The sequence below is a fragment of the Gymnoscopelus microlampas genome, assembly GCF_963454915.1.
Source record: "Gymnoscopelus microlampas genome assembly, chromosome: 15".
NCBI lineage: Eukaryota > Metazoa > Chordata > Actinopteri > Myctophiformes > Myctophidae > Gymnoscopelus > Gymnoscopelus microlampas.
In genome coordinates this window covers 42569815-42596594 of record NC_139952.1, presented here as the reverse complement: position 1 = coordinate 42596594, position 26780 = coordinate 42569815, and the positions used below count along the sequence as shown (strand labels likewise).

Below are 26780 nucleotides of genomic sequence, written 5' to 3'. Positions count from 1 at the left end.
AAAAAGTTTGAGAACCACCGTGCTACACTAAATGGAACAGAGCCTTCATTAGTGTCATTGGTAACACCTGTGAAGGAAGCAAGGAAGGGGCCCAATTTCTGTCCAATATGGCTGCTGTGCATAGAGCCTATAGACGGGTTTCATGTTTGTAAACATTGAGAGGATATGACCGCGCAGAGGAGGGGGTAAGCCTATGGGTGCGTTTGGAAATTACGCACGGGAGCACACTCGCCTATTAGTTTGTACTTTGTATTGGCCAGTGCGCTCACTGCCGCTCAGGGCTGTATTTTCGAACGCGCCTTTCCCCCAGGCATGCGCAGATTGCGCATTCTGCTCTGTGATGACGTCGCTCGGAAACCCGTCTATTGCTCCCGGTGAGCAGGTTGGTGCCTTGCATGGTTGGTTTCCTCCGCCATCGGTGTGTGAATGTGTGTGTGAATGGTGATTGTATGTGAATGTGGGAGGTGAGGACGCTGGCGTTGACTGCTCCGCTTCACCTCCCAATGTATGAATGCATGAACCATTGTAAAGCGCTTTGAGTAAGTGAGTACTTAGAAAAGACCTATAAAAATGCAATTCATTATTATTATCATTACATGACCTCATACATAATTATGTAAGATTTCATTCTAACTTTTTGGATATTAAGTCAAAACTTTTTCTCTTCTTCTCCCAGGCGACTGTTAGTTAGTTAGAGGCATTATTATTATTATTACTTTATTAAACAGTGCTGAAACCCCTGGTTTCATTTCCTCTCCATCTCACTAGTTTAACCCATTGAGACCTGAAGCCGATTCTACATGTCTCCTAAATCTCAACAGTTTTCTGAAAAACGTATGTTTCTATATCAGTGGTGCTCAATCTTTTTCATGTCAAGGACCCCCAAAATTGCATGTATTTGGCCGCGGACCCCCATCAAAATATTTTGTTCCAGGGACCCCCAGAAGCAAAGATTTTAGTTAAAAATGTTCGCTTTAAAAATATATATATTCAGAAGATTTGCACACATTTTCACGATTTTTCAAAAATAGCAGATCTACAAGCTCGTAGCGCGGCACTCGGTGCCGCGATATGAGCTTGTATATCTGCTATTTTTGAATAGCCCAAAGTGTAAAATAATGCTTTTTAGCTCAAATCTAAAAATGACACAGTTCCAGGTCTCAATGGGTTAAAAAGAAATGCAATTAAATATACTGTAGGTGGTAAGAGATCAATAATGGAGAGTTGGGGAGGGTTTTATCGACTGATTGTGTGGAGTCGTGTTGAAGTAGAGCTATATGGGTCCATTTGGTTTCATTTCAAACTCCCACGAGTTTAAGATCTATAAGGGTCCATTTTGGTTACCAACTCTCCATCATTTAGCTGGGGACCACCTGGAACCCCCTCAAGGACCACTGGTGGTCCCCAGACCACTGGTTGAAAATCACAGCTCTAGGGGAACATCTTGTGAAACTGAGAAAACAGCCAGCACACAACAAAATATCCTTTTTACATTGTATTTACCTCTTCACGGACAGAGCAACGGAGGCGTTTCAACCCAACAGGTCTTCCTCAGTGTTGTGTCAAGACAACAGGAAGTGAGGTATAAATAGTGTATGATGCAATCAAGCCCAAATCAATACAGCTGCCAACTGTCATCACCTTGCAACGCTAACAATGAAGACTAAATAGTATTCATAGGGTACCAGGAAAGGATAAGTTCTATGTGACATGGAAGTATACTGACCAAGGAGAATGACGTTTAGGCTTTACAAATCTGTTTACATTCTAAGTGAATGAAACAAGTGTTGTGATTGGTCAAAAAAGATTGTTTGCCAGGAGAAGTACGACGAAAGTCCCTCCCCTATAGACACTCTGTGCATTATAGGTGGTGACCCCAGGCTTTTCTCCTCTGGGATGAGAGAAGGCTGAGAACAAGGCAACGTTCATAACAGAAGACACACTGCTTCTGCTGCTGCTTAAATATGCAGTAATATGCCCCCCCCCCCTCCTCCCCTTTCTCACACTGACATACACAACTCAGTGCACCAAAAGAAGCCCAAAAAAGGGAGGAAATATAGTTTTTGGGCACAACAGCCATTGCCAAAAGATTCTATCAACAGAGGAGAGGGAAGTGTCTAGAGCATGACGGATGGAGAGAGAGAGAGAGAGAGAGAGACAGAGACAGAGAGACAGAGGCAGAGAGATAGACAGAAAGAGAGACAGAGAGAGAGCGAGAGAGAGAGAGAGAGCTGTTTATCTGGCCGTGCTGCCTGGCTCTGTGGTTCTGGCTGCTCTTTTGAAAAGAAAGAGGGTCTGATTGCATCCGACGGGCTGCTCTTCAATGCCTGATCCCACCGACCAGCTGAATCCATCCAGACCAGCCTCACAAAGAATGCTATAACCAGCCCATACGCACGCGTGCGCACGCGCACGCGCGCACACACACACACACACACACACACACACACACACACACACACACACACACACACACACACACACACACACACACACACACACACACACACACACAAGCACACACACATCCATGCACACACACACACATAATATGTATTTATGTCCACATAAACAGAAGTACAAGAATGCCTTGTACAAAGGACATAGAGTACGTAAGCACTGCCAGTGCAGTCAGACAATAGGAAAACAGACAACAGTTACAAAAGTGCCTAGAGTCTAGGGGTCTTCAACAGGGGGTCCGGGACCCCTAGGGGGTCCTCAGAGTTACTACAGGGGGTCCGCCAAAATCTTTGTGTGATATGATTTTCTTTTTTACAATAACCACTTGAACCCTAGCATCCCTTTTCTGAGTAGAACTCTAACCACTTGAACCCTAGCATCCCTTTTCTGAGTAGAACCTTAGCCAAAAATAGCAGATCTACAAGCTCACAACGCCTCGCAGCGCGAGGCGTTGTGAGCTTGTAGATCGGCTATTTTTGGCAAAGAGGTTTAGGTGTAGAGGGGAAAAACGGCAGACCAAGTAAACAAAAAAAGTTTAATCTGAAACACAATTTTAAACAATATAGAGGGGGTCCCTGCTTCACCTCTCTCAGCTAGGGGGTCCTTGGCCTGAAAACGTTGAAGACCCCTGACCTAGACGGCACAACATTGTTACATACAATACAGTTGACATACTTAACTTGTCAGACATATAACCATAAGGATAAAGGAAACAACGTCTCCTCCAAATTGAGCGGCTTCCTATAATAGCTGATACTGAGCAGTATACCTGGTTAACTGCTTGGCCCTCCTTTTGGAGAGGCCGGCCATTTGTAAGCCCCTCAAACGCACGCACACGCACACGCACACACAACACACACACACACACACACACACACACACACACACACACACACACACACACACACACACACACACACACACACACACACACACACACACACACACACACACACACACACACACACACACACACACTCACACACACTCCAATCTCCTCACACTCACCAGTGCATGGGTACTGAAGACGTTAAAATGTGAACAGAGAGCCATCCCTTAGGCCCTGTACCGTACCATCTGTGTGTCTCTGTGTACGCACAGCACAGGCTTTTTTCATTCTGCATCCTATTTATCCATGTTTCCTGTCATTCCGGTTCAATAGGGAACAGTGGTGGAATAAGTACTCAAATATTTTACTTAAGTAAAAGTATCAATACTGCAATATGGAAATACTTAAAGAACCACAAGTAAAAAGTACTCATTATGCAGAATGTCCCGTTTCACAAGTTTTCAAATGTGTAAAATGTATAAAAAACTTTTGAAAATAGCAGATCTACAAGCTCACAATGCGTCGCATCGCGACGCATTGTGAGCTTGTAGATCGGCTCTATTCAAATGGCCAAAATATATATTTACTGTAACTGTAGGGCTGAAGTGGTTACTGTATGTTTTGTAATAATAATCAAAATAATCAAAAAGTAACTCGTAACTAAAGTTTTCAAATAATTGTAGTGGAGTAAAAGTACAATATTTGCCTCTCAATATTTGATGGAGTGGAGTAGAAGTAAAAGTACTGAAAATTGGAAATACTCCAGTAAAGTACAAATACCTCAAAATTGTACATAAGTACAGTACTGAGTAAATGTACACCACTGGTGTCTCTGTATGCACAGGCCTTTTGATTCCGCGTCCTCATTCTGACGTTCTTTCCTGTCATTCCACTTCAATAGGGATGAATCCCGACAGACACAGAACTACTACTGAGGACATTATTATTATTCTGCTTGGCATAAATCTTCAATCTGCCATTCACATCATCACTCCATGGGGATTAGTATTACAATATCATTATTTTACAGAAAGAGATGGGGAAAAGCTTTGTAGCTATGCCGCATCTTTGAGAACAATCTTAAATCAGCAGATCTCTATTCATTATCATTTTTTCACATATCGTTGCTGTCGGGGCAGAAAACTCTTATCTCCATATTTTAACTTTTTGTGTATTTTCGTAGATTAATGCCCTAATTCATTGGTTCTCAAAGTGGGGTCCGGGGACCCCCAAGGGTCCTCGGGGGTTCCAGGGGGTCCCCAGCAAAATGTGTTAATATAGCAAAATGTCCTAATATCACAATTAATGTTAACCACTTTAACCTTTTATACTTTGACTAGTCAAAACAATAGCAGATCTACAAGCTCATAGCAGATCTACAAGCTCATAGTGCTATGAGCTTGTAGATCTGCTATTTATTTATTTTTAATCGTGAAAGTTTGTGCAAAATCTTTTAAAATAATATATTTTTAAGCAAACATTTCTAATTCTAATCTTTGCTTCTGGGGGGTCCCTGGAACTCAATATTTTGACATGGGGGTCACGCGGCCAAATACATATCATTTTGGGGGGTCCTTGACATAAAAAGGTTTGAGAGAACCACTGCCCTACTTGATCGTACTACAGCGTCACACAAAACAATCAAAAGTAGCAGATCTACAAGATCTGCTATAGAATTTGAATCCTGAAATTTAACAGTTTTAGACATTTGAGGTTTCGAGCCGACAGAGACGATGTCATTTTGGGGAATTTCAAAGCTTTTTCACCTGACAGACAGACAGACAGACAGACAGACAAATGTGACAGAGAGAGAGAGAGAGAGAGAGAGAGAGAGAGAGAGAGAGAGAGAGAGAGAGAGAGAGCATAGTGCCAAACCGCCTCGTCTAATCTCACACGACGACGAGAAGCAGCTAATTAAGCTAATGCTATAAATCTCCCTTCATCTAGTGATTTAATTACGGTGCGAAAAAGGCAAGAGAACCCATGTTAGCTTCTCCTCCCAGAGGCTATAGGTGTCTGCAGGCCGTCAATCCCGCTAACTAGCTGAACTCTCCGCCTCTCCTCCGTCTTGCTCAAAGAACACTTCAAAACAATTAAAGAAGCAGTGGTGGAAAGTAACTAAGTACATGTACTCAAGTACTGTACTTACAGTGAGTAAAATGTTATATATTTTTACTTTACTAGGGTATTTTCAGTTAGTCAGTACTTTTACTTCTACTCCTCTACATGTCAGAGGCAAATATTGTACTTTTACTCCACTACAATTATTTGAAAACTTTAGTTCCTAGTTGCTTTCCAGATATATATTATTACATTATAAAACATACATGAACCACTGTATGGTTGTTATTAGCCTTTTAATAATTAGTCTGTATTTGGTGCTATTGGTAGTAGATTTTTGGTATTATGGATGACATGTTTGTCTTTGTTATGTCTTGTTATGTTGCTACTGGCAGAGCTGTGTAACATTTATTTGCCTCTTCTCTTGGCCAGTGCGCACTCGTAAAAGAGACATTGGTCTCAATGTGATTTTACTGGTTAAATAAAGGTTAAATAAATAAATAAATAAAACTTTAGCCCTATTTTATACCTAGGCTATTTTCAAACTTTTAGTACTTTTTCTTTTGGTACTTTAAGTACGTTTGGATACCATTACTTTTGTACTTTTACTCAAGTACATTTTTCATTACAGACTTTTACTTGTAACAGAGTACTTCCACATTGCAGTATTGATACTTTAACTTAAGTAAAACATGTACACTAAGTAATGTAGCCTACTTTTTCCACCACTGCCACTAACTAGCTGAACTCTCCTCTCCTCCGTCTTGCTCGAAGAAGAAGAAGAACACTTCAAAACTCTCAAAGAAGTGGTTTTATTCAATGTCAATGCCAGTAAAATGAATTCATCAGCCTTTCAAAAATGGACACATATATATATGCTGTAGAAGGAGGAGACGTTAATCATTCTGTGGTGTCAGAGAAAGGTCTGGCCTCGCCTGTCTGGAGAGATGTCTGAAGTGCAGACTGAGTGAACCTATAGAAGACGTTCTCCTTCCAGTTAACCCCATAAAACCGGGAAAGCATCTGTGTCATTCTTTGATATTAACCACTTTAACAATTATTTTATACTTTTATGGCTATTAAAAAAATAGCAGATATACAAGCTCATAGATCTGCTATTTATTTATTTTTTATCGTAATTTTCTTTTGCAAATCTTTGAATATAATATATATATATATATTAAAGCAAACATTTTTTTTTATCTCAAATCTTTGCTTCTAGGGGTCCCTGGAACTAAATATTTAGAGATGGGGCGGGTGTTCTTGACATGAAAAATTTGAGAACCACTGATATAGCAACATACGTTTTTCAGGAAACTGAAACGGCCTCAGATCTTAATGGATTAAGTGAGTCTCACGGCGGACAGCGCACGTGCGCGCGCACACGCACACACACACACACACACACGCACACACACGCACACACACACACATACACACACTCTCATTCTTCTTTCTCGTCCTCTGCCTCGCTCTCTCCCTCCAGTATTCCCTCCAGCCAGTAGCTTATCTTTTGTTGTGTTTTTTTTCTCCAAACCCTCAGTGTTTTGAGGATGTCTCAGTTGGGAGGATTAAATGCATTGCTGCTATACCGGCTTCAGTTACATAACCCTGTTATCATCAGGGCTGCATCGACACAATCGCCCAAACAATGACCCAATGCCATATTGTTTCAGTCAAATTGTAGGAGGTTTGGCCACTGATTTGAACACATCCTGTAGCACATCCTGTCGGATAGGAAATGCGTATCAGAATGTTTTACTAGTATTAGTACTACAATAGAACTTTTTTTTCACAGCACCTTATCGGAGAACGTCACACCAATAAGAACCAGTATGCGCAAGCAGGCCCGGAACCAAATGAACCCCACCGGTCATGAAAAGGTGGTCACAGCCTCACGTGTAAAAAATGCATTCCATCAAACTTTCAGATGCAGGAAGCTTAGGATGTTTACTGCAGTGGTTCTCAAACTTTTTCATGTCAAGGACCCCCAAATTGACACTTATTAGCCACGGACCCCCATTTGAAAAGATATGCCAGGGACCCCCATAAGAGAAGATTTTTATGGCTCTACCAGTGATTCTCAACCATTTTAATTTCAAGGACCCCCAGTTTGACATGCATTAGGCTGCGGACCCCCATTTAATGGCATTTCTATCTCTGGGACCCCAATTTATATCATAAAGTCAATGCTAATTTAACTCTGAGAGTTACAGACCCATAAGGGTCAATTTGGTTCCTAATCTATCATTTAGCTGGGGACCCCCTGGAACTCCCTCAAGTACCCCTGGGGGTCCCCAGACCCCACTTTGAGAACCAATGGTTTACTGTGATCATTAGAACAGGGAGCGAGCGCTCCCTATGATCACGGCAGCAGAAATCTGTCTGCTCGGCATGATTTCAATCAGCTGCATCTGCAAGCATAGCTCTTTTGCATTTTTCATAGACATTTATGATGTGTGACTTGATCAGAGCTACTGTAAGCATAGCAGATATGATAAACGGAGGGCTCTGCTAAGAGAGTGCAGATAGGCAGCTTTTACATCCAGATGACGGTGCTTTGGGTGGCGGAGGGGCCGATACAAGGTCAGAGTGACGCGTCTTTTTTAGACTTAATAGTCTTTATGTGGAACTGGAGAGAAGCAGGGGGGAGGGGAGGGGCTGGCGGCACACATGTGGTCATACATACCGTTCCCTCTGGTGCACTGCCTCTATTCCTGGACCAACAATGAACCCTGACAACACGCCAGGCTTTCTCTTTCTCCGTTTATCACTCTGTCAGATATAGATTTCCCGTGGCTCCCAGTTGCTTGGGCAAAGAAGTATGCAATGGAATAAAAGGTTTTCTTTAGTTTTTTTTTTATCTGATTTGAATCATAATTTATTATTGTAATAATTAAATAACGACTAATAAATAAAATAAGTAATAAAATATAAATTATTCTTGCATTCTCCTATTGTTAAGAAAAAAGTGTCGCCCATACACCAGATACAAGTAAAAAACGAATTATTGAAGGAACATACAGTAATGAATTTATTAATGCTTGGTTTGTTTGCTTTCACCACCAACGTTGCTGGCTTCCTGGTATACTTGATCTGCTATGAGAAATTAGCAAACAATAAAAAAAGTTATATTGAAACGCCAGAAAAAAGCATACAAAAAAAAGCTGCTCCAGACATATTTTTTTGCGGCGCCAGCCGATCTATACCTTTAGGTATAGAACGGATCCTGCTCTATACCTGACCCCAGGAAGAGGCCTCTGTCCTGGGCATAACTATCCAATGGCACAGGTGGGCCTTCCAGGCACCTGTAAGAAAATTCCCAGAGGCAGGAATGCAGGCGCCCACCTCCTCGAGGGCCTTGGACACTTAGAAATATTTTTGATTTTTTTTTTGAGAACCAGGATTTTGGGTCTCGCTGAACCATCGCTACCCCAGGACAAGGCCTCTTCCTGGGGTAGCGATGGGTTCAGCGAGGGCCAAAATCATGGTTCTCCCCAAAAAATCTAAAATGTTTCTAAGTGTCTGCATGGGCTCCAGAAGTGCCCGGGGACCCCCTGGAGGACCCCCGGCCAAAAATCTCAACTTTTTTGAGAACCATGATTTTGGGCCTCGCTGAACCCATCGCTACCCCAGGAAGAGGCCTCTGTCCTGGGCATAACTATCCGATGGCACAGGTGGGCCTTCCAGGCACCTGCAAGAAAATTCCCGGAGGCAGGAAGGCAGGCGCCCACCTCCTCGAGGGCCCTGGACACTTAGAAAATGTTTTGATTTTTTTTTGAGAATCAGGATTTTGGGCCTCGCTGAACCATCGCTACCCCAGGACGAGGCCTCTTCCTGGGGTAGCGATGGGTTCAGCGAGGGCCAAAATCATGGTTCTCCCAAAAAATTCTAAAATGTTTCTAAGTGTCTGCATGGGCTCCAGAAGTGCCCAGGGACCCCCTGGAGGACCCCCGGCCAAAAATCTTGAGAACCAGGATTTTAGGCCTCGCTGAACCCATCGCTACCCCAGGAAGAGGCCTCTGTCCTGGGCATAACTATCCGATGGCACAGGTGGGCCTTCCAGGCACCTGCAAGAAAATTCCCCGGAGGCAGGAAGGCAGGCGCCCACCTCCTCGAGGGCCCTGGACACTTAGAAAATGTTTTGAATTTTTTTTGAGAACCAGGATTTTGGGCCTCGCTGAACCATCGCTACCCCAGGACGAGGCCTCTTCATGGGTTAGCGATGGGTTCAGCGAGGGCCAAAATCATGGTTCTCCCAAAAAAATCTAAAATGTTTCTAAGTGTCTGAATGGGCTCCAGAAGTCCCCGGGGACCCCCTGGAGGACCCCCGGCCAAAAATCTCAACTTTTTTGAGAACCAGGATTTTGGGCCTTGCTGAACTCATCGCTACCCCAGGAAGAGGCCTCTGTCCTGGGCATAACTATCCGATGGCACAGGTGGGCCTTCCAGGCACCTGCAAGAAAATTCCCGGAGGCAGGAAGGCAGGCGCCCACCTCCTCTAGGGCCCTGGACACTTAGAAAATTTTTTGAATTTTTTTTGAGAACCAGGATTTTGGGCCTCGCTGAACCATCGCTACCCCAGGACGAGGCCTCTTCATGGGTTAGCGATGGGTTCAGCGAGGGCCAAAATCATGGTTCTCCCAAAAAAATCTAAAATGTTTCTAAGTGTCTGAATGGGCTCCAGAAGTCCCCGGGGACCCCCTGGAGGACCCCCGGCCAAAAATCTCAACTTTTTTGAGAACCAGGATTTTGGGCCTTGCTGAACTCATCGCTACCCCAGGAAGAGGCCTCTGTCCTGGGCATAACTATCCGATGGCACAGGTGGGCCTTCCAGGCACCTGCAAGAAAATTCCCGGAGGCAGGAAGGCAGGCGCCCACCTCCTCGAGGGCCCTGGACACTTAGAAAGATTTTTGGGCGGTGTAACCGCCCCCTATATGTGAGGTTGGGACATTGACATTTGCTGCACTGTGATCGGCCACCCATTGTACCCCCCTAACCCTGCACTGTGATTGGCCACCCATTGTACACCCCTAACCCCTACACATTTAATGCAAATCTATACTTTTCTTTAAGTGAGCTTCCATCACTGTGATGACCACTTGCTGCACTGTGATTGGCTAGCGAGACACATGACACATGTGCATAGTCCTGTACATTTTTATGCACTTAAAAAAAACACATTTATGTTTTTTTTTTAAGTGAGTCATGGGTCTGTGATGACCACTGTGATGACCACACCGCCCACTTCACACTGGGTGTGATTTTTATAATCTTTTCAAAAATGTCTCTTTTGATAATAAAGGTTGCCTACCCCTGCCCTAACAGCTCCCGCACCGAGCCCTCTGAGCTATAGCCCATCTGCAGGGTGAATGCAGAAATGTTATACGCCCCCCAGTGGGATGATACAATACAATACACGTTTCCTTTCTTTCTTTTTCAGTAGAAAACATGCACAGTACACCACTTGCTTTGTGTCTTCTGTGTGATGCAGGGATTTCAAATCCCCCAAACATCCAACTCCAGGGAAAAAGAAGCACAGAGTTTTATTCTGTTATATCACACAGTCCTATTGAAGTTCACTTTGAAGCTCTTTGCTCTCATGGGTTTTCTCTAGAAAATGTTCTTCTAAAGCAAAGATATTCACCACTTTGGAGAACTGAACTCAGTAACTACAGTAAGTACATAACTCAAGTACTGTAGGCTACTTACTTCAGTACAATTTTTAGGTACTTTTACTTGTACATTTCCAATTTTCAAAAGTTTTACTTCAACTCCACTACATCTCAGAACAGGCAACTATTGTACTTTTTACTCCACTACAATTATTTGTACTAGTTACTTTGAAATAACTAACTAAAACGTACATTACAGCCATATGTAAGTAGCTACTTAAAACAGTCTTCTTACTTCTTACTTGAGTAAATAATATAAGTTAAAGTACTCAAGTAGGATACTGTATTCGCGTGGTTCTTTCTGACACTTCTGCTTGGTGATTCAGTCTCGGAAATAGCATATCTACCCAAGCTCACAAGCTGGGAGCTTATAGATATGCTGTTTCTTTGAAAACTTTTGAAAATATAAAAATGGTTAAACCTTGGCTTCTGTTCAGCTCTCTCTAATCTACATCGCTCCTCCGCAATACACAAACAAACACACACACTTTTGTATTTCTATACTTGTGAGGACATACCAATTTTATGACGACATTGCAGAAAGATAGCCTGCCGACACCTACGTGTAAATCCGGCATAACTAATCCTAATCCATAAACCTAACCTCTAGATGTCTAATCCTGACCCAAATCTGAATATTTTCCTAATTCCTCAAATATTCTTTAACCGTAAAACAACCATTTCTCTTGTGAGGGAAATGGTCCTCACAACGTCTGCTTCTCAAATTGTACTATTTTTGTGAGGACTTTTGGTCCTCAAAGGTCTAATAATACAAGTGCACGCACACACGCACACATGCAAGCGCGCACACACGCACACACACACACACACACACACACACACACACACACACACACACACACACACACACACACACACACACACACACACACACACACACACACACACACACACACACACACACACACACACACACACACACACACACACACACACACACACACACTTCTGTCCTTTCACCAGGAGCTGTAAATAACACCACAGCAACCCCATGAGGGAGCGGACCAGAGGAGAGGGGGCACACGGTGCTACCTCTCTCACACTTATGCCACTGTGCCAGTGAACATCACCCTCCCCCTGTGCCAATGTTGGCACCCGTGCCTAAGGTTGCCTACTATACCCCTGCTATAGAAGAACACAATAGCCCCCTCACCCCTACGGCCTGGCTGGAACACACAGTATCCAGCAGCATCCTGCTAGAAGAACATACACACTGACACAGCACTTTTCTTTACCCATGATGCAGTCTGGGCCCTCCGGCCCGGAGCTCCGCTCAGCTTCCTTCACTTCTATTCACTCCTCTACTTTTTATTTTATTTATTTCTCCTCCACAACTTTTTCTTTGCACTTTAACCCATAAAAACCGGGAACGCATCTGCGTCATTTCTTTGGCTATTAAAAATATCAGATCTACAAGCTCATAGTGCGGCACCGAGGGCCGCGCTATGAGCTTGTAGATCTGCTATTTTGGAAAAATCTTATAAATTTGTGCACATCTTTGAATATATACTCTTCTAAATCCTAACAGTTTTTATTTTAAAACTTCATTTGCCATATCAGTGGTAATATGTTGTTCCAGGGACCGCAGAAGTATTAAAAAATAGCAGATCTACAAGCTCGCAGCACTCTGTGCTGCGCTATGAGCTTGTGGATCTGCTATTTTTGAATAGCCCAAAGAAATCTAAAAATGACACAGATTATTTCCGGGTCTAAATGGGTTAATATCGTTGCTGTCGGGGCAGAAACCTCTTCTCTCCATATTCTAACTTTTTGTGCTTTTAACGTACTGTAAATTAACGTCCTACATGATCACACTACAGCTTTTACACAAAAGCATCAAAAGTAGCATATCTACAAGCTCAAAACGCGACACGTTTTGAGCTTGTAGATCTGCTACTTTTTGCCGTTTTTGAATTTGAATCCTGAAAAGCTACAGTTTTGGACATATGAGGTTTCCACCCCGACAAGAGACGATATGCTTGAACTGTTCCCAACTAAAATTGTTGCATATAGAAGATTATATAAGATTTACATAAAGTAACTGTGGCAGCTACTGAGAAATGCTGTTGGCGTGTATAATATTCCAAGCTGTTGTAGAGTCTCCTATTGGTAAGTGTAAGTGTAAAAAGGAGGAGAAGTGGTAGAAACATGGACATTAGCAAGAGGAAGACAAATGAGAAATACAGCAGGGTTAATCAACAGGATATGGATCATAATAAATAAGTCTCTCTAATTCCACCGTATGTTTTGGTTGGTTAATAACCCACAGGAAGTCTGTCATAGGACTGGACATGACATTTTTTTGTGCTTTTTTTTTTTGCCCCTTTTTCTCAATTTAGTCGTTATGAGAATTGAGTCCCGCACAAATTAGTGTGTGTTGTCGTATCCTACTGACTCACCTGCCAGTGAGGAGCCTCCACCGGGAGGACTTAAGAGCTTTTGTCCTACTCCTCCAGCCCAACACTCCCTTGCTGACAAGTGCCGCACTCACATTTATATTTAAAAAAATAAGCTAAACTACGCTGGACCTACAGTATTTTGGGGTGAAGTCTTTCCGGATTTCCGGTCGCCTGATGACGCGGATGACGCGCCTGGTGACGTAGGGCTACTTCCGCTCCCGACCGGATCATAGACCCGAAAAGCTTTGCTTCCCAGGCTACATTCTGGTCAAACAGAATCAGGGTGCTGATATTGTGCATGTTGGCTCACTGGAAAACACTCTGCTACACCAGTGGGTCTCAAAGTGTGGTCCAGGGACCCTCATGGTTCCTTGAGGGGGTTCCAAAATGGCTCCCATACGGGTGTGTGACACTGAGAGTATACAAATGGAACCAAATGGACCCGGAAGGGTCCATTTGGTTCCATTTGTATACTCTCAAGAGTTATGGGGGTCCTTGAAAATGTAAACGTTTGAGAACCACTGTGCTACACTAATTGGAACAGAGCCTTCATTAGAATCACCCTTAACACCTGTGAAGGAAGTAAGGAAGAGGCCCAATTATTTTTTCTCCAATAATGGCTGCTGCGCATAGAGCCTATTGTGTTCCGGATGCACCACCACGGTGGATTTAAACCCAAAACCTCTGCGGTAGTGGTGGGTAGGGGCACCGTCCCACTGCACCAACCGAGCGCCCGTACTATGTGCAGAGTTGTGTTGATGTTACTCGTTTCGCTGACTGGGCAGCCAGTGTCTGCCTGCTATTGAACCCACAACTGTGTGACTCAAAGTGGGAGCTCGCTGTACTGACCCATGTCTACCCCTGCACACAACACACACACCATGGATTTTTAGGGAGAAATAATTAGACCCAAGCAAAAAGTGTAAGGGAACCTTTTTTTTTGCAGAGTTGTACTTTCACTTTCGCTTGAAGTGTCTTGCCATACTTTATTTCTCATTTCATAAGATTTTAATTTCTCATTAATCATTTCCACCAAAATCCGCTCATCCGTCCGTGTGCGAATAAATCTTAGTAAACAAACAAACACATACGCACGCAAACAGGCTGACAGGACTGATTGCAAAACACATTGCTGCGGGCAGGGTTACAACACACTCCCGTTCAAAAAGAGGCGTGACAAGACGCAATGAATTGAAACGTCAGGATGATGAACCCATCCATTCATTCATTCATGATTTATGTATTCTCAAAATTACACTGAGTAATTAAACTCATTTGCAGTGTCGTTGAGTAATATAATTGCATTCAACATCGGTGTTGAAAATAAATTACAATTTAGGCATATTGGGGGATTTTGGGAAATGTTTGGTGGGGCGCTCCGCACACGTTTAGCGGTGTTGTTCATTCATGATCCTTACAAATTATACCTCGTTGTAAAGGTGACTAATCAACTATAACAACGATGTGAAATGCAATACCAATTGGTATTATTGAAGGGGAGAAATAATCAACGTTCAAAGTTACATTTCCAAACTTTTTTTGAGGAGTTTACTTCAATTCTTCAGATGCCTGAAGAAGGTCCATTGACCGAAACGTTGCCTAAATAAAGTTGTCCCTATTGTGCAAGTGAAGGTGTGCGGGTCATTTTATTTTATTCTATACGTCTGATCGGCTCAGAGATGGTTGCGTAGGCAGCTACGCCAACGCATCTCTGAGCTGATCAGGTGTGCATAAGACTTTGCTTTTTTCCGAGGGAGTTTACTTGGAGAGGAACCTACCTGCTCTGCGCGCCTCGAAGCAGGCCTGTCCCATCTCGTCCTTCAGCTCCTGGTTCTCGGCGGCGATGGCCTCGCCCACGGCCACGAAGCGGCCCACCGCCACACTGACCGCCTGGCCCACCCGGTGGATGGCGGCCAGCGTCCGCTCCGACTTCTTGGGCTTGTCTTTGTGGTTGATCAGAGTGGTGATCTGCATGGGGAAACACACAGGATGGACAGGGACGTTTAGACCAGTGGTTCTCAAACCTTTTCATGTCAAGGACCCCCAAATTGACACTTATTAGCCCACGGACCCCCATTTGAAAAGATAAGCCAGGGACCCCCATAAGAGAAGATTTTTACGGCTCTAGCAGTGATTCTTAACCATTTTAATTTCAAGGACCCCCCCAGTTTGACATGCATTAGGGCTACGGACCCCCATTTAATGTAATTTCTATACCTGGGACCCCAATTTATATTGTAAAATTAATGTTAATTTAACTCTGAGAGTGTACAAATGGAACCAAATGGACCCTAACGGGTCCATTTGGTTCCATTTGTACACTCTCAGAGTTACAGACCCATAAGGGTCCATTTGGTTCCTAACTATCCATCATGTAGCTGGGGACCCCCTGGAACTCCCTCAAGGACCCCTGGGGGTCCCCGGACCCCACTTTGAGAACCAATGGTTTAGACCAGTGTCGCACACATATTTCTATGGGTCGCAAGTAAAATATCCCACGATCAACAGATATACTGTTGCACATTAGATCCTCAGAGCAGGTCAAAGGTCACACAACACTGTAATGAGCATACTTCTTGCTCCCAGATAAGAGCGCTCCCATTGGCTTATCTGGACACAGACTTCCTTCCTGTTACACACATACATGGACATAGGAGGGTTATTGTACTCCATACTGGGAGTCACGACTTTGATGAAAAGCCGATGTTTCTTGTCTGCAATATAGTGTTGGCTGCTGGCTTGCCAAGGAATACGATTTTATACAAAGACAAATCATGGCACCTTCACACGCATACACATACTTACACACGTTTGCACACGCACACAAGGACCTCTTAGCAGCGATTGAGGGCATCAATTATGAATGGTGTGAGCCAATTAGCATCAATTATGCATTGATTGTTTCCCTTCTGCTAAGTAAAAACCTCTCCAGCTGTTAACAGCGTGTGTGTGTGTGTGTGTGTGTGTGTGTGTGTGTGTGTGTGTGTGTGTGTGTGTGTGTGTGTGTGTGTGTGTGTGTGTGTGTGTGTGTGTGTGTGTGTGTGATGGTATCAGCACGACAGGGGGGGATTTTAATTGCTCCATAGCTGCAGGTGGTCTCAGGCGGAATTCTTGGGATGTTGTGTGTGTGTGTGTGTGTGCGTGCGTGCGTGCGTGTGTGTGTGTGCGTGCCTGCGTGCGTGCTGATTAACTGGTCACATGCATCATCACGTTCTGTTGGACAAAGTGGGTCTAATAACGCTATAGCTTAACCTGTGGATCTCTGACGTCACGTTATCACTATAAGAGGATCCAAGAAAAGGCACGGTATCGGTTCTGGCACCGGCACCATTTTAAAAGATATCGGTTTAGCACCGGTATCGGATAAAACCCAATCGATACCCATCCCTAGTAATGAGACCAAAGTCAAAGCCCTGAAGTCCTGCCTGCTGTGTCTGACCTCCTACTGTGAGACTCACCTGGCATCACAGAGTACTGTGTACAGTATTCCCCACTTCACATCATTAATCCCAACATGCATGGCCCCGAGTAGACCGGTGCCCTTTACCTTCTTTAATGAGTGAAACAAGCTTTCACTGGTTTGATGTCGGGTGGTCTAGGCAAAAGCAAAAAAGAAAAGGCATACAGATGCCCTCTGAAGTCAAAGTTCTGCATTAAAGCAGTTCGATAACTTCAGAGAGATTCTTGTGGAGTTAATCCGGACAAAATATGCAGCTTTGACAGCAGGGATCAGACCCTGCTGGTTTAAACCGGCCTGGCTGGCTGTGCTGGCACACACACACACACACACACACGAGGCCAAATCTACGGAACTAGCTGGCCAGCGGATTTGTGGAGAAATCCTTGGCGGTGTTTTTCGGTCAACTTACGTCTGTTTTATTGTACAAAATACACGGCCTCCGACTCTGAAAGTGTGGTTTTCTACTTGTCAGGTACACTACGAGGACAAATCAGACTTTGTCGTCAGTGAACTTGTGTTCAGAAGGTCCCAAATCCCCCCCACACACTCTTTATCTGTCTCTTCATAAGTGTACACAAGGAACAGAAGATATAGGAGACACGTGTGTTCCATTTTTGAGAGACACACGGAGCCACTGAGTGAGAGTTGCCTGTCTGCTTGATGCCTTGCTTTACACAGTCATACCGCCTGACGGTCATATACAGTACCTGTGTTGCGTAAACATAGCAAAAATAGCCGAACTACAAGCTTAAAACATACATCGACACATGCATGGTTTGCTGGTCAAATGAACACGCAGTGGTGGAAAAAGTACTCAAATTCTTTACTTTAAGTAAAAGTACCAATGCTGCAATATAGAAATACTCCGTTACAAGTAAAAGTCCAGAATTACAAATTTACTTGAGTAAAAGTACAAAAATATTGGCATCAAAATGTACTGAAAGTACCAAAAGTAAAAGTACTATGATATTTGAAAATAGCAGATCTACAAGCTCACAACACGTCGCGATGCGACGCGTTGTGAGCTTGTAGATTAGCTATTTTCAAATAGCCTATGTATAAAATAGGGCTAAAGTGATTAATGTATGTTTCATAATATCATCATTTCTGAAAATTATCTGAAAAGTAACTAGTAACTAAAGTTTTCAAATAATTGTAGTGGAGTAAAAGTACAACATTTGCCTCTGAGATGTAGTGGAGTAGAAGTAAAAGTATTGGAAATTGGAAATACTCAAGTAAAATGCAATTACCTCAAAATTGTACTTAAGTACAGTACTTAAGTAAATGTACTTAGTTACTTTCCACCACTGTTAACACGTGTGAGTGTGCAGCATGGAAGCAGAACAGGCTACTGACACAAGGGGGGCGGAGGGGAGGGGCTCATCGGGGGTCGGGGGGGCACTGTGGATTCATGACCTCACTGGTTGGCAGTCAGCCAAGGGCTGGAGCGGAAGGGGGGGAGAGTGTGCCTGTGGCTTTTAGCAGTGCAGAGATTGACAGATCCACAGAGACAGAAAGGGGGGGCTGGGGGGTCTTTGTGACCATGAAACAGCTCCATTTACACCCTGGAACAACAGGTAGCACTCTGTACAGGAGAGAGGTGTGTGTGTGTGTGTGTGTGTGTGTGTGTGTGTGTGTGTGTGTGTGTGTGTGTGTGTGTGTGTGTGTGTGTGTGTGTGTGTGTGTGTGTGTGTGTGTGTGTGTGTGTGTGTGTGTGTGTGACAGTGTGTGTGTGTGTGTGTGTGTGTGTGTGTGTGTGTGTGCGCAGAGGTGGGAACACATAAAGAACTTTGGGAAATGAGGAGAGAGAGCCTTTATATGAAGCTACCTTCACCAACATGTGTATATATAACTAACAGGCAGTTTTTCCAAGTTGCACAATGTGACATAGCTCTGTTGTTTACACAATGCTGCACCCCCCCCCCCTCCCCTCCAACTGTACATACTTTACACAGTTTATTCTAAAAATGTTGTTTTATTGTGTTTTTGACACTTGCCTTGGCAATGTAAACGTATGATTTATCATGCCAATAAAGCTCCATTGAATAGAGAGAGAGAGAGAGAGAGAGAGAGAGAGAGAGAGAGAGAGAGAGAGAGAGAGAGAGAGAGAGAGAGAGAGAGAGAGACATTGGCGGTGGTGCTGGGACGCCCTCCATGTGTTACCAGTAGGCGGTAGGGAGGTGGTACATTGACTGACTGACTGCTCTGTGCAAACAGGAACAGGGAGGCTGGGAGGGGAAGCATAATATTGATACAAAGACCACAGATCCATTACAGAGGTGTGTGTGTGTGTGTGTGTGTGTGTGTGTGTGTGTGTGTGTGTGTGTGTGTGTGTGCGTGCGTGCGTGCGTAAAAGAGAACATGTTTGTCTCATTGTTTTAGGAGTGTGAGTGCTTATGATGACACACAGCTCTGAAATAACACCTACACTGACACATTGTTCAAAGCAGGGGTCTTCAACAGGGGGTCCGGGACCCCTAGGGGGTCCTCAGAGTTACTACAGGGGGTCCGCCAAATCTTTGTGTGATATGATTATTACTTTTTCTACATTAACCACTTGAACCCTAGCATCCCTTTTCTGAGGAGAACTTTAGCCAAAAATAGCAGATCTACAAGCTCGCTGCGAGGCGTTGTAAGCTTGTAGATCTGCTATTTTTGGCAAAGAGTTATAGGTGTAGAGGGAAAAAAGAGCAGAAAAGGTTTATCTGAAACACCATTTTATACAATATAGAGTAGGGGGTCCCTGCTTCATCTCTCTCTCAGCTAGGGGGTCCTTGGCCTGACAACGTTGAAGAGCCCTGGTTCAAAGGACTGGTGTTTGCAGGACAATTGTGCAATTGCAAGCGCGCGCACCGCACACGCACACGCACACACACGCTTGCGCACACACACACACACACACACACACACACACACACACACTTAGTTTTTCCAGGAAGCGTCCCAGATAACAGAAGCGTCACAACACCAGACCAGGATTCACACATTCAAGCTGAAACATCAACACCACAACACAAATAATACAACATAGTTTCTTGGCTCCGTGACAACTTTCAGAAATGACAATGTGATGCCTTGTTCACTGGGTCCTAGGGCTGGGCATATTACTAGCGGTGGGGGAAAAAAGCACTCAAATGTTCTACTTAGGTAAAAGTATCAATACTGCAATGTAGAAATATTCTGTTACGAGTGAAAGTCCGGAATTCAAAATTCAATTGAGTAAAAGTACAAAAGTATTGGTATCAAAATGTACTTAAAGTACCAAATATTGAGTCGGTTGTTGGTTCAATATGTTGTTTTTCAGTTAATTGCCCATGCAGTAATACTTGGTGAGATGGAATGAGATGGAAGTTAATGGATGAATGAATGAATGAATGTCTCTATTGCAGACTCCTGGTCCATAGAAACACATACAATTATATACAATAAGGAACATAAATAGACATTAATGAGCTGGGTGTACAATGGAAATGAGTGACTACTGAAAACACTACTGTAATTAAGCTGTCTGTAGTGTCCACACATATTATGCCCACCGGAGGGCGCTGAAAATGCCAAAATGTCAACTATGCACCCCACTGGCCTATTCACACACGCGCGCACACACACACACACACACGTGCACCCACACACACACACACACACACACACACACAGTCTTTCTCATAATGTTCTCACAACGCATTATGCCGTTCTTCCTTCTTTTGTCACACGCACACACATAAACACAGCATGGAATCCCAGCGTGGCTCCACAAAGCCTGGCATTGCACTGTGTGTGTGTGTGTGTGTGTGTGTGTGTGTGTGTGTGTGTGTGTGTGCGTGCGTGGCCCGGTTCCTGTCACTTTCTCCAGTGGGACACAGTCACACTATTCCCACTTCTTCTTCCCAGCCATTCATTTCAACTTGCTTTGTTTTCTCCACAATTAGGATTGACAATTACAAGGCTTTACAAACAATGACTTCAACAACAACACACACACACATCCCAACATCCTATTCCCAACACACACACACACACACACACACACACACACACACACACACACACACACACACACACACACACACACACTTTGCCTTACAATACTGGCGAGGGCAAGTATGCCATTGAATGCATCCATCCCTTAACCACTTCAGTAAGTACTGTATAAGTAGCCTTGGGAACCAACAGTTCCAGAGCCATGAGGCCCAAAGGACAGGAGCCTAGTATCTCCTGTTTCTGTAGCATGAGACAGCTTGATGTACAAGTATATACACCCCCTAGACATGACGCTAGCAGTGTTGATTTCATCGACTAAAACTATGACGAAAAATGTTTGTCGACTACCTTTTTTCACTGACGAAAACGCAATAAAAACTAAGCTACGATGACTAAAACTAAGACTAAATATACTGACAATTTCGTCAACGCATAAAAACTAGACTAAAATATTAGTGAGGGACTAGTAGTGGAGAAGAGATCCAGTAGAAATAAAAGACAAGTCATTTTATGTTTGGTTGCGCTCGGGTGTTGCGCTCTGAAAATAGCAGATCTACAAGCTTGTAGATTGGCTATTTTCAGCATGCAACAAGTGTAAAATCAGCCAGTATGACGCCATCAAGGCACCGCCAAAACACATTTCAGTCGACTAAATCAACTGTAGATTTAGTTGACAATAATCTTAAGATATTTAGTCGACTAAAACTAGACATAAACTAAAACATTTCAGATGACTAAAATATGACTAAAACTAAATGGAATACTATTCAAAAGGCTATGACTAAAACTAAATCAAAATCTGCTGTCAAAATCAACACTGGATGCTAGTATGTAGCAGGGACTTACCCCCAATCTAACCCTTTATGCTAAGTGCCAAGTAGGGAGGCATGGTTATCATTTTTATAGTCTTTGGCATGACTCTGCCTCTCTGCTGGAAGGGTATTGGTAGCTGCCTCCCAGGACTACTGTACTGGCTACTGGCTCATTGAATTAAACACTCCAATTCTTCCCTTATCGTCAAAGATGTTCTGTCCCGGCAAGTTTTCTGTTTGTTTGTTTGATTGCGTAACAGTGTGTGCATATGAGACTGTGTTTATGTGCATGCGTGTGTGTGTGTGTGTGTGTGTGTGTGTGTGTGTGTGTGTGTGTGTGTGTGTGTGTGTGTGTGTGTGTGTGTGTGTGTGTGTGTGTGTGTGTGTGTGTGTGTGTGTGCCATGTACCTATGTGAGAGGAATACTGTTGTTTACTCTGAGAATTCCACATTTTAAGCCTCGTTTCTCTGGGAGGTAATTTTGTGGCATTCTTGTCATTTACTCTTAAAGAGCAGACGGTCTCTCTGAGACACAACAACAGCGAGTGTGAGCAGGCTTCTCTTCTAGAAGCTTAGCGTGTGTTTGATCAAACACATACTTAGGGTTGTCAAAATCATGACATTTCACTGGACGATTGATTGTCACTCGAATAATTGCGTGTTACAGTTTTTCACAATTGTTAACACACGTTTTTCAAAACAATAACGGCTTTCTCAAAACTGCACACCAAAACTGCAAATCTCACACACAACATGCTAAACCCTACTCTCCCTTTGCAAAATTACACTTTGCCATCAAATCTTTTAACTGTTCACAAAATGGAACTCGTGTTTTCATTGGTACACACAGCCATATTTTCAAATGACACACACAACATGCTAAACCCTACTCTCCCTTTGCAAAATGACACTTTGCCATCAAATCTTTTAACTGTTCACAAAATGGAACTCGTGTTTTCATTTGGTACACACAGCCATATTTTCAAATGACACACACATACCATTCATTGAGTACACACAACTAAGCATGTGCTGCACACTACCAAACATTTACAGCACACTACAGGGCAAAATTGAAAACACAATCATATAAATGGAACACACCATATGAATGACAATGACTCTGGAGGCATTTCTCCTTTTGTAAAATGACTCAGTGTAGGCCTACTTTTTTCATAGTCAAACATAAAACAAAACACAAATATGCAGCCAAAAAAAAATTATTTCTCTACATGATTTAGGCATCATGCCTCCGGTTCATGTCTGGCCAGAGGGCCTCATCCACATCATAGGCAATGTTCTCCCTGTCCAAGCAGCGTTGGAAGAAACGCCTCGAGTGGCGCATGAAGCCCTGACAGGCCTCAACAGTGACTAGGGCTGCAATCGATTTTCACGATTTTTGTATAATGACATTTTTCGATTTTGAATTGGAAAAAAACATGTTTCAATCGAAAAAAAAAAAATCTGAAAATAATCGGAAACGAATCGAATCGTGAGATAGCAGAAGATTCACAGCCCTAACAGTGACGTCGCCACAAGCCTCCTCCATGGCCTGGAGCAGTGGGACCCGGCTCTGTGGGTTCCGTTCATATACCTTCCATCTCCAAGCTCAAAAGAACTCCTCAATGGGATTCAGGAAATTAGAATAAGGTCGAAGGTACAGAAATACCTGGGGTGGTCCTGGAACCACGCACTGGAGCCCGGTGGTGCAAATTGCTCACCAGACCTGAATGTTTAGAGATTTGACTATTTGTATGTTGCAGATTGATGCTTTGAGATTTTATGTGAGAAGTGTGTGCAACAACTGAACATTGTGTAGTGTTTGGACAACAAGGTGTGTTGTAGATTGATGCTTTGAGATTTTATGTGAGAAGTGTGTGCAACAACTGAACATTGTGTGTAGTGTTTGGACAACAAGGTGATAATGTAATTGACATCAGAGTGTAAAGAAGGACAGTCAGAGTCTAATGCAGATAAGGGAGTGTGAAGTAGTGCCAAATTGAGTGGAGCGATTAGTACATGACGTTAAGGTTGTGAAAATTGTGCCGAATTTTAGCTTTTTGTGTGTTAACAATTGTGAAAAACTGTAAATGAATGGTGTTTTTGCCTTTAAACACTGCAATACAGAATTTGATTTATGTTTGGCTTTTAGGCTTCGTAAACAAAAATTGCACTGGGCAGATATATGACAAATAACTTCAACATACAAAGAAATCTGGCATATTTAACAACTTGAACTGAGTTCAAAATGTAAAGCAAATAGTGGAAATAGCTTATCTAATTATAAAATAATTGCGGTTATCTCAAATACCGGTAATTGAGATTAGGCGAGGAAGGCAACACACAACAGTAGCATTTTGTTGCTGTCGGCGACACATTAACTTAACTACTTCATCATACCAGAGTGTCGCACAAAAGTAGTGAAAATAGCAGATCTACAAATCTGAGTACTTCTTCCACCAGTGAGAGTGAGAGAGAGAGAGAGAGAGAGTGAGAGAGAGAGAGAGAGAGAGAGAGTTCCTGGTGTTCAGTCCCATCTCGGCCAATTACATGCTGGGTTATGGCAGAGGGTAAGAAAAAAGAAAAAAAAGAAGGAAAAAGAATTGGCCCCGAAAGGCTGAAAGGCTGAAAAAAAAGAGCTGCAAGGCTTGTCTCATCAGATGTGGACCTTGTACCGGAGGGTTCTACAGGGACTTCTTACATTTATTCCGGGAAAGACTTTCTGTTCATTATCGACGCACAGAGAGAGAGAGAGAGAGAGAGAGAGAGAGAGAGAGAGAGAGAGAGAGAGAGAGAGAGAAGGCAGAGAGGGCAGAGAGGTGGATGATTGTTTGCTGGGAGGAGAGGGGGGTTGGGGGGGGGGGGGGTGGGGGCTGAAAACATTGGTCCTGGCTGGCTGCGCAGAGCGATGAAAGTCACGCTGAACAGTGAACACACACACTTTAACGGAACAGCAGATTCATTTTCTTTCCAAATTTACTGTGAAGAGAAGCTGGGTGGGGGGGAGGGGGGTTGGGAGGGGGGTTGGGCTCTCTAAGCTGGTGCTAGGCTGTCATGATTATTATTACGTTATCACCTGATCGTGAATCCATTTTTTTTTGCATAATCGTCCAGACTTTTTGAAAGCAAAATGTTGTAAAACAGCCTGTACAGTACATTCCGTTTTCGCTATTTTTGGTGAAGTTTGTAAAGTATAAAATGTAATGGCCCGTTTGGCCATACTTTTCTCTTTTGTTTACAAAGCACCATTTTTGATCATTTTGATTTCAACGTTTAAGCTACTCTAGACTAGTAAACTAGACCTGAGTCGACTCTGTACTTGGACAGCTTGTCACTGTCTACACAAATCTCTTTGCCTAAAATAGCAGATCTACAAAATAGCCGATCTACAAGCTCACAGCACGTTGCATCGCAACGCACTGTGAGCTTGTAGATCGGTTATTTTTGGCTAATGTTTCCCCTTGAATATGGATGATGGCGTTCAAGTGGTTAACGCCAAAAACACAATTAATCACAACTATTTGTATGACAACTAAAATATGATGATGCTGCCACGTTGTCAACCTCTAGCTGCTGCTGCTGGTATCCAGCCAGGATGGGAGGAGGATGGATGGGAAGAGGGGGATGATGAGGGGAGAGAAAGAGAGAACGAGTGAGAGATAAGGTTCGGTTGCGAGAGGGAGATAGAGATGGGGAGGAGGAGGAGGAGAGGATTAGACTGATGCCTGAGGTGTTAGAGAGAGAGAGAGACAGACGGAGGGAGAGAGAGAGAGAGAGAGAGAGCAAGAGGAGGAGGAGACTAATGCCAGAGGTGTTGGAGAGAGAGATAGAGAGAGAGAGAGAGAGAGAGAGAGAGAGGAACTGGGGAGTTAAAAAGGTAGAGGGAGAGAGAGATGAGGAGAAAAGAAGAGGGACGTGCAAATTAAAAGTAAGAAGAGGAGAGAGGAGAGAGAGAGAGTGCAGAGAGGGTGAAAGGTGACGGGCGTGTTGGAGCAAAAGAGAGAGAAATAGGGAGAGAGGAAAATCTATCCATCCATCCATCCATCCAAATGTATGAAGAAGTTTAATCTGCAACACAATTTCACACAATGAAAATGTAGTGGTGGGGGTCCCTGCTTCATCTCATAAAAAAACCCTGCTCTAGCTGTTTAAACAAAGGGGGGGAGATTAAGCTCTCACTTGATAACATGGGTGTATATACAGTAACGTTGTGATAGTGAGTTGGTTTACACATCCAACAACACTGGAGCGATGCAAACTCACTTTAACATTTAACCACAGAGAGTGACGGAGAGTGATGCGATGATATCAGTTTCAACCTGACTAACTTCACAGCAAACATCAGTACATCAGGGCTACAGGCTTTTTACTTTTAACAAGAGGAGTGACAACATTCTGCACGAAAGCATGAGAGCTTCACATTATGCGGCTTATGTTGAACCAGGATCCACAATGCCTGTTTTGCACATCCCTACCTAACCACCTGTTTTCTGTTATTGTGGGGAAAGCTTTCGCAGAAAACAGCCGATCGACAAGCTCACAACGCGGCGCAACACGAAGCATTGTGAGCTTGTCGATCTGCTATTTTCTGCGAAAGCTTTCCTCACAATACGGATGCTGGGGTTCAAGTGGTTCAAAGTAGATGTTTATGTTGAACCAGGATTCACAATGCCTGTTTCACACATCCCTACTTAAAAAGGTAGAGTAAGTTAATTTTTGTTTTAAACTTAATGTTAAATAGCTCTATATTCTAATCATTGCTATAGAGAGTGTTGTTGTTTTTCAGTAACAGGGGTCTGTCTCCTCGTCTGTCCAGCTCTTTGGTAAACTCTAAACAGAGTACATACAGGATACGGGATAAAGAAGTGAAATCGGAAGTGATGACACAAAGAAATGAGCAGACAGAATTGGAACTAGAACTCTAGCTGATAAACGGGTACTCCTGCCTGATTGTCAGAAATTGGCAACCCACCTGAAAATGTATTTTCTGTTTATTAACCCATTAAATCCGGAAACGCATCTACAAAATGTCTTCTAAATCCTAACAGTTTTCTGAAAACCTATGCTAAACCTATGCTATAC

The 26780-nt window shown here is 43.3% G+C and overlaps 1 protein-coding gene across 2 annotated transcripts in view; it reads right to left on the bottom strand.

The window, feature by feature from the left end:
- The window catches only part of ctnnal1 (catenin (cadherin-associated protein), alpha-like 1), a 126933-nt gene that overhangs the window by 46948 nt on the left and 53205 nt on the right, over positions 1-26780 (bottom strand). For both annotated transcript variants that reach the window (XM_084080931.1, XM_084080932.1), the window contains exon 2: positions 15225-15414. In XM_084080931.1, the coding sequence (XP_083937057.1) occupies positions 15225-15414 (190 nt within the window). The remainder of the gene's footprint in view (positions 1-15224; positions 15415-26780) is intronic.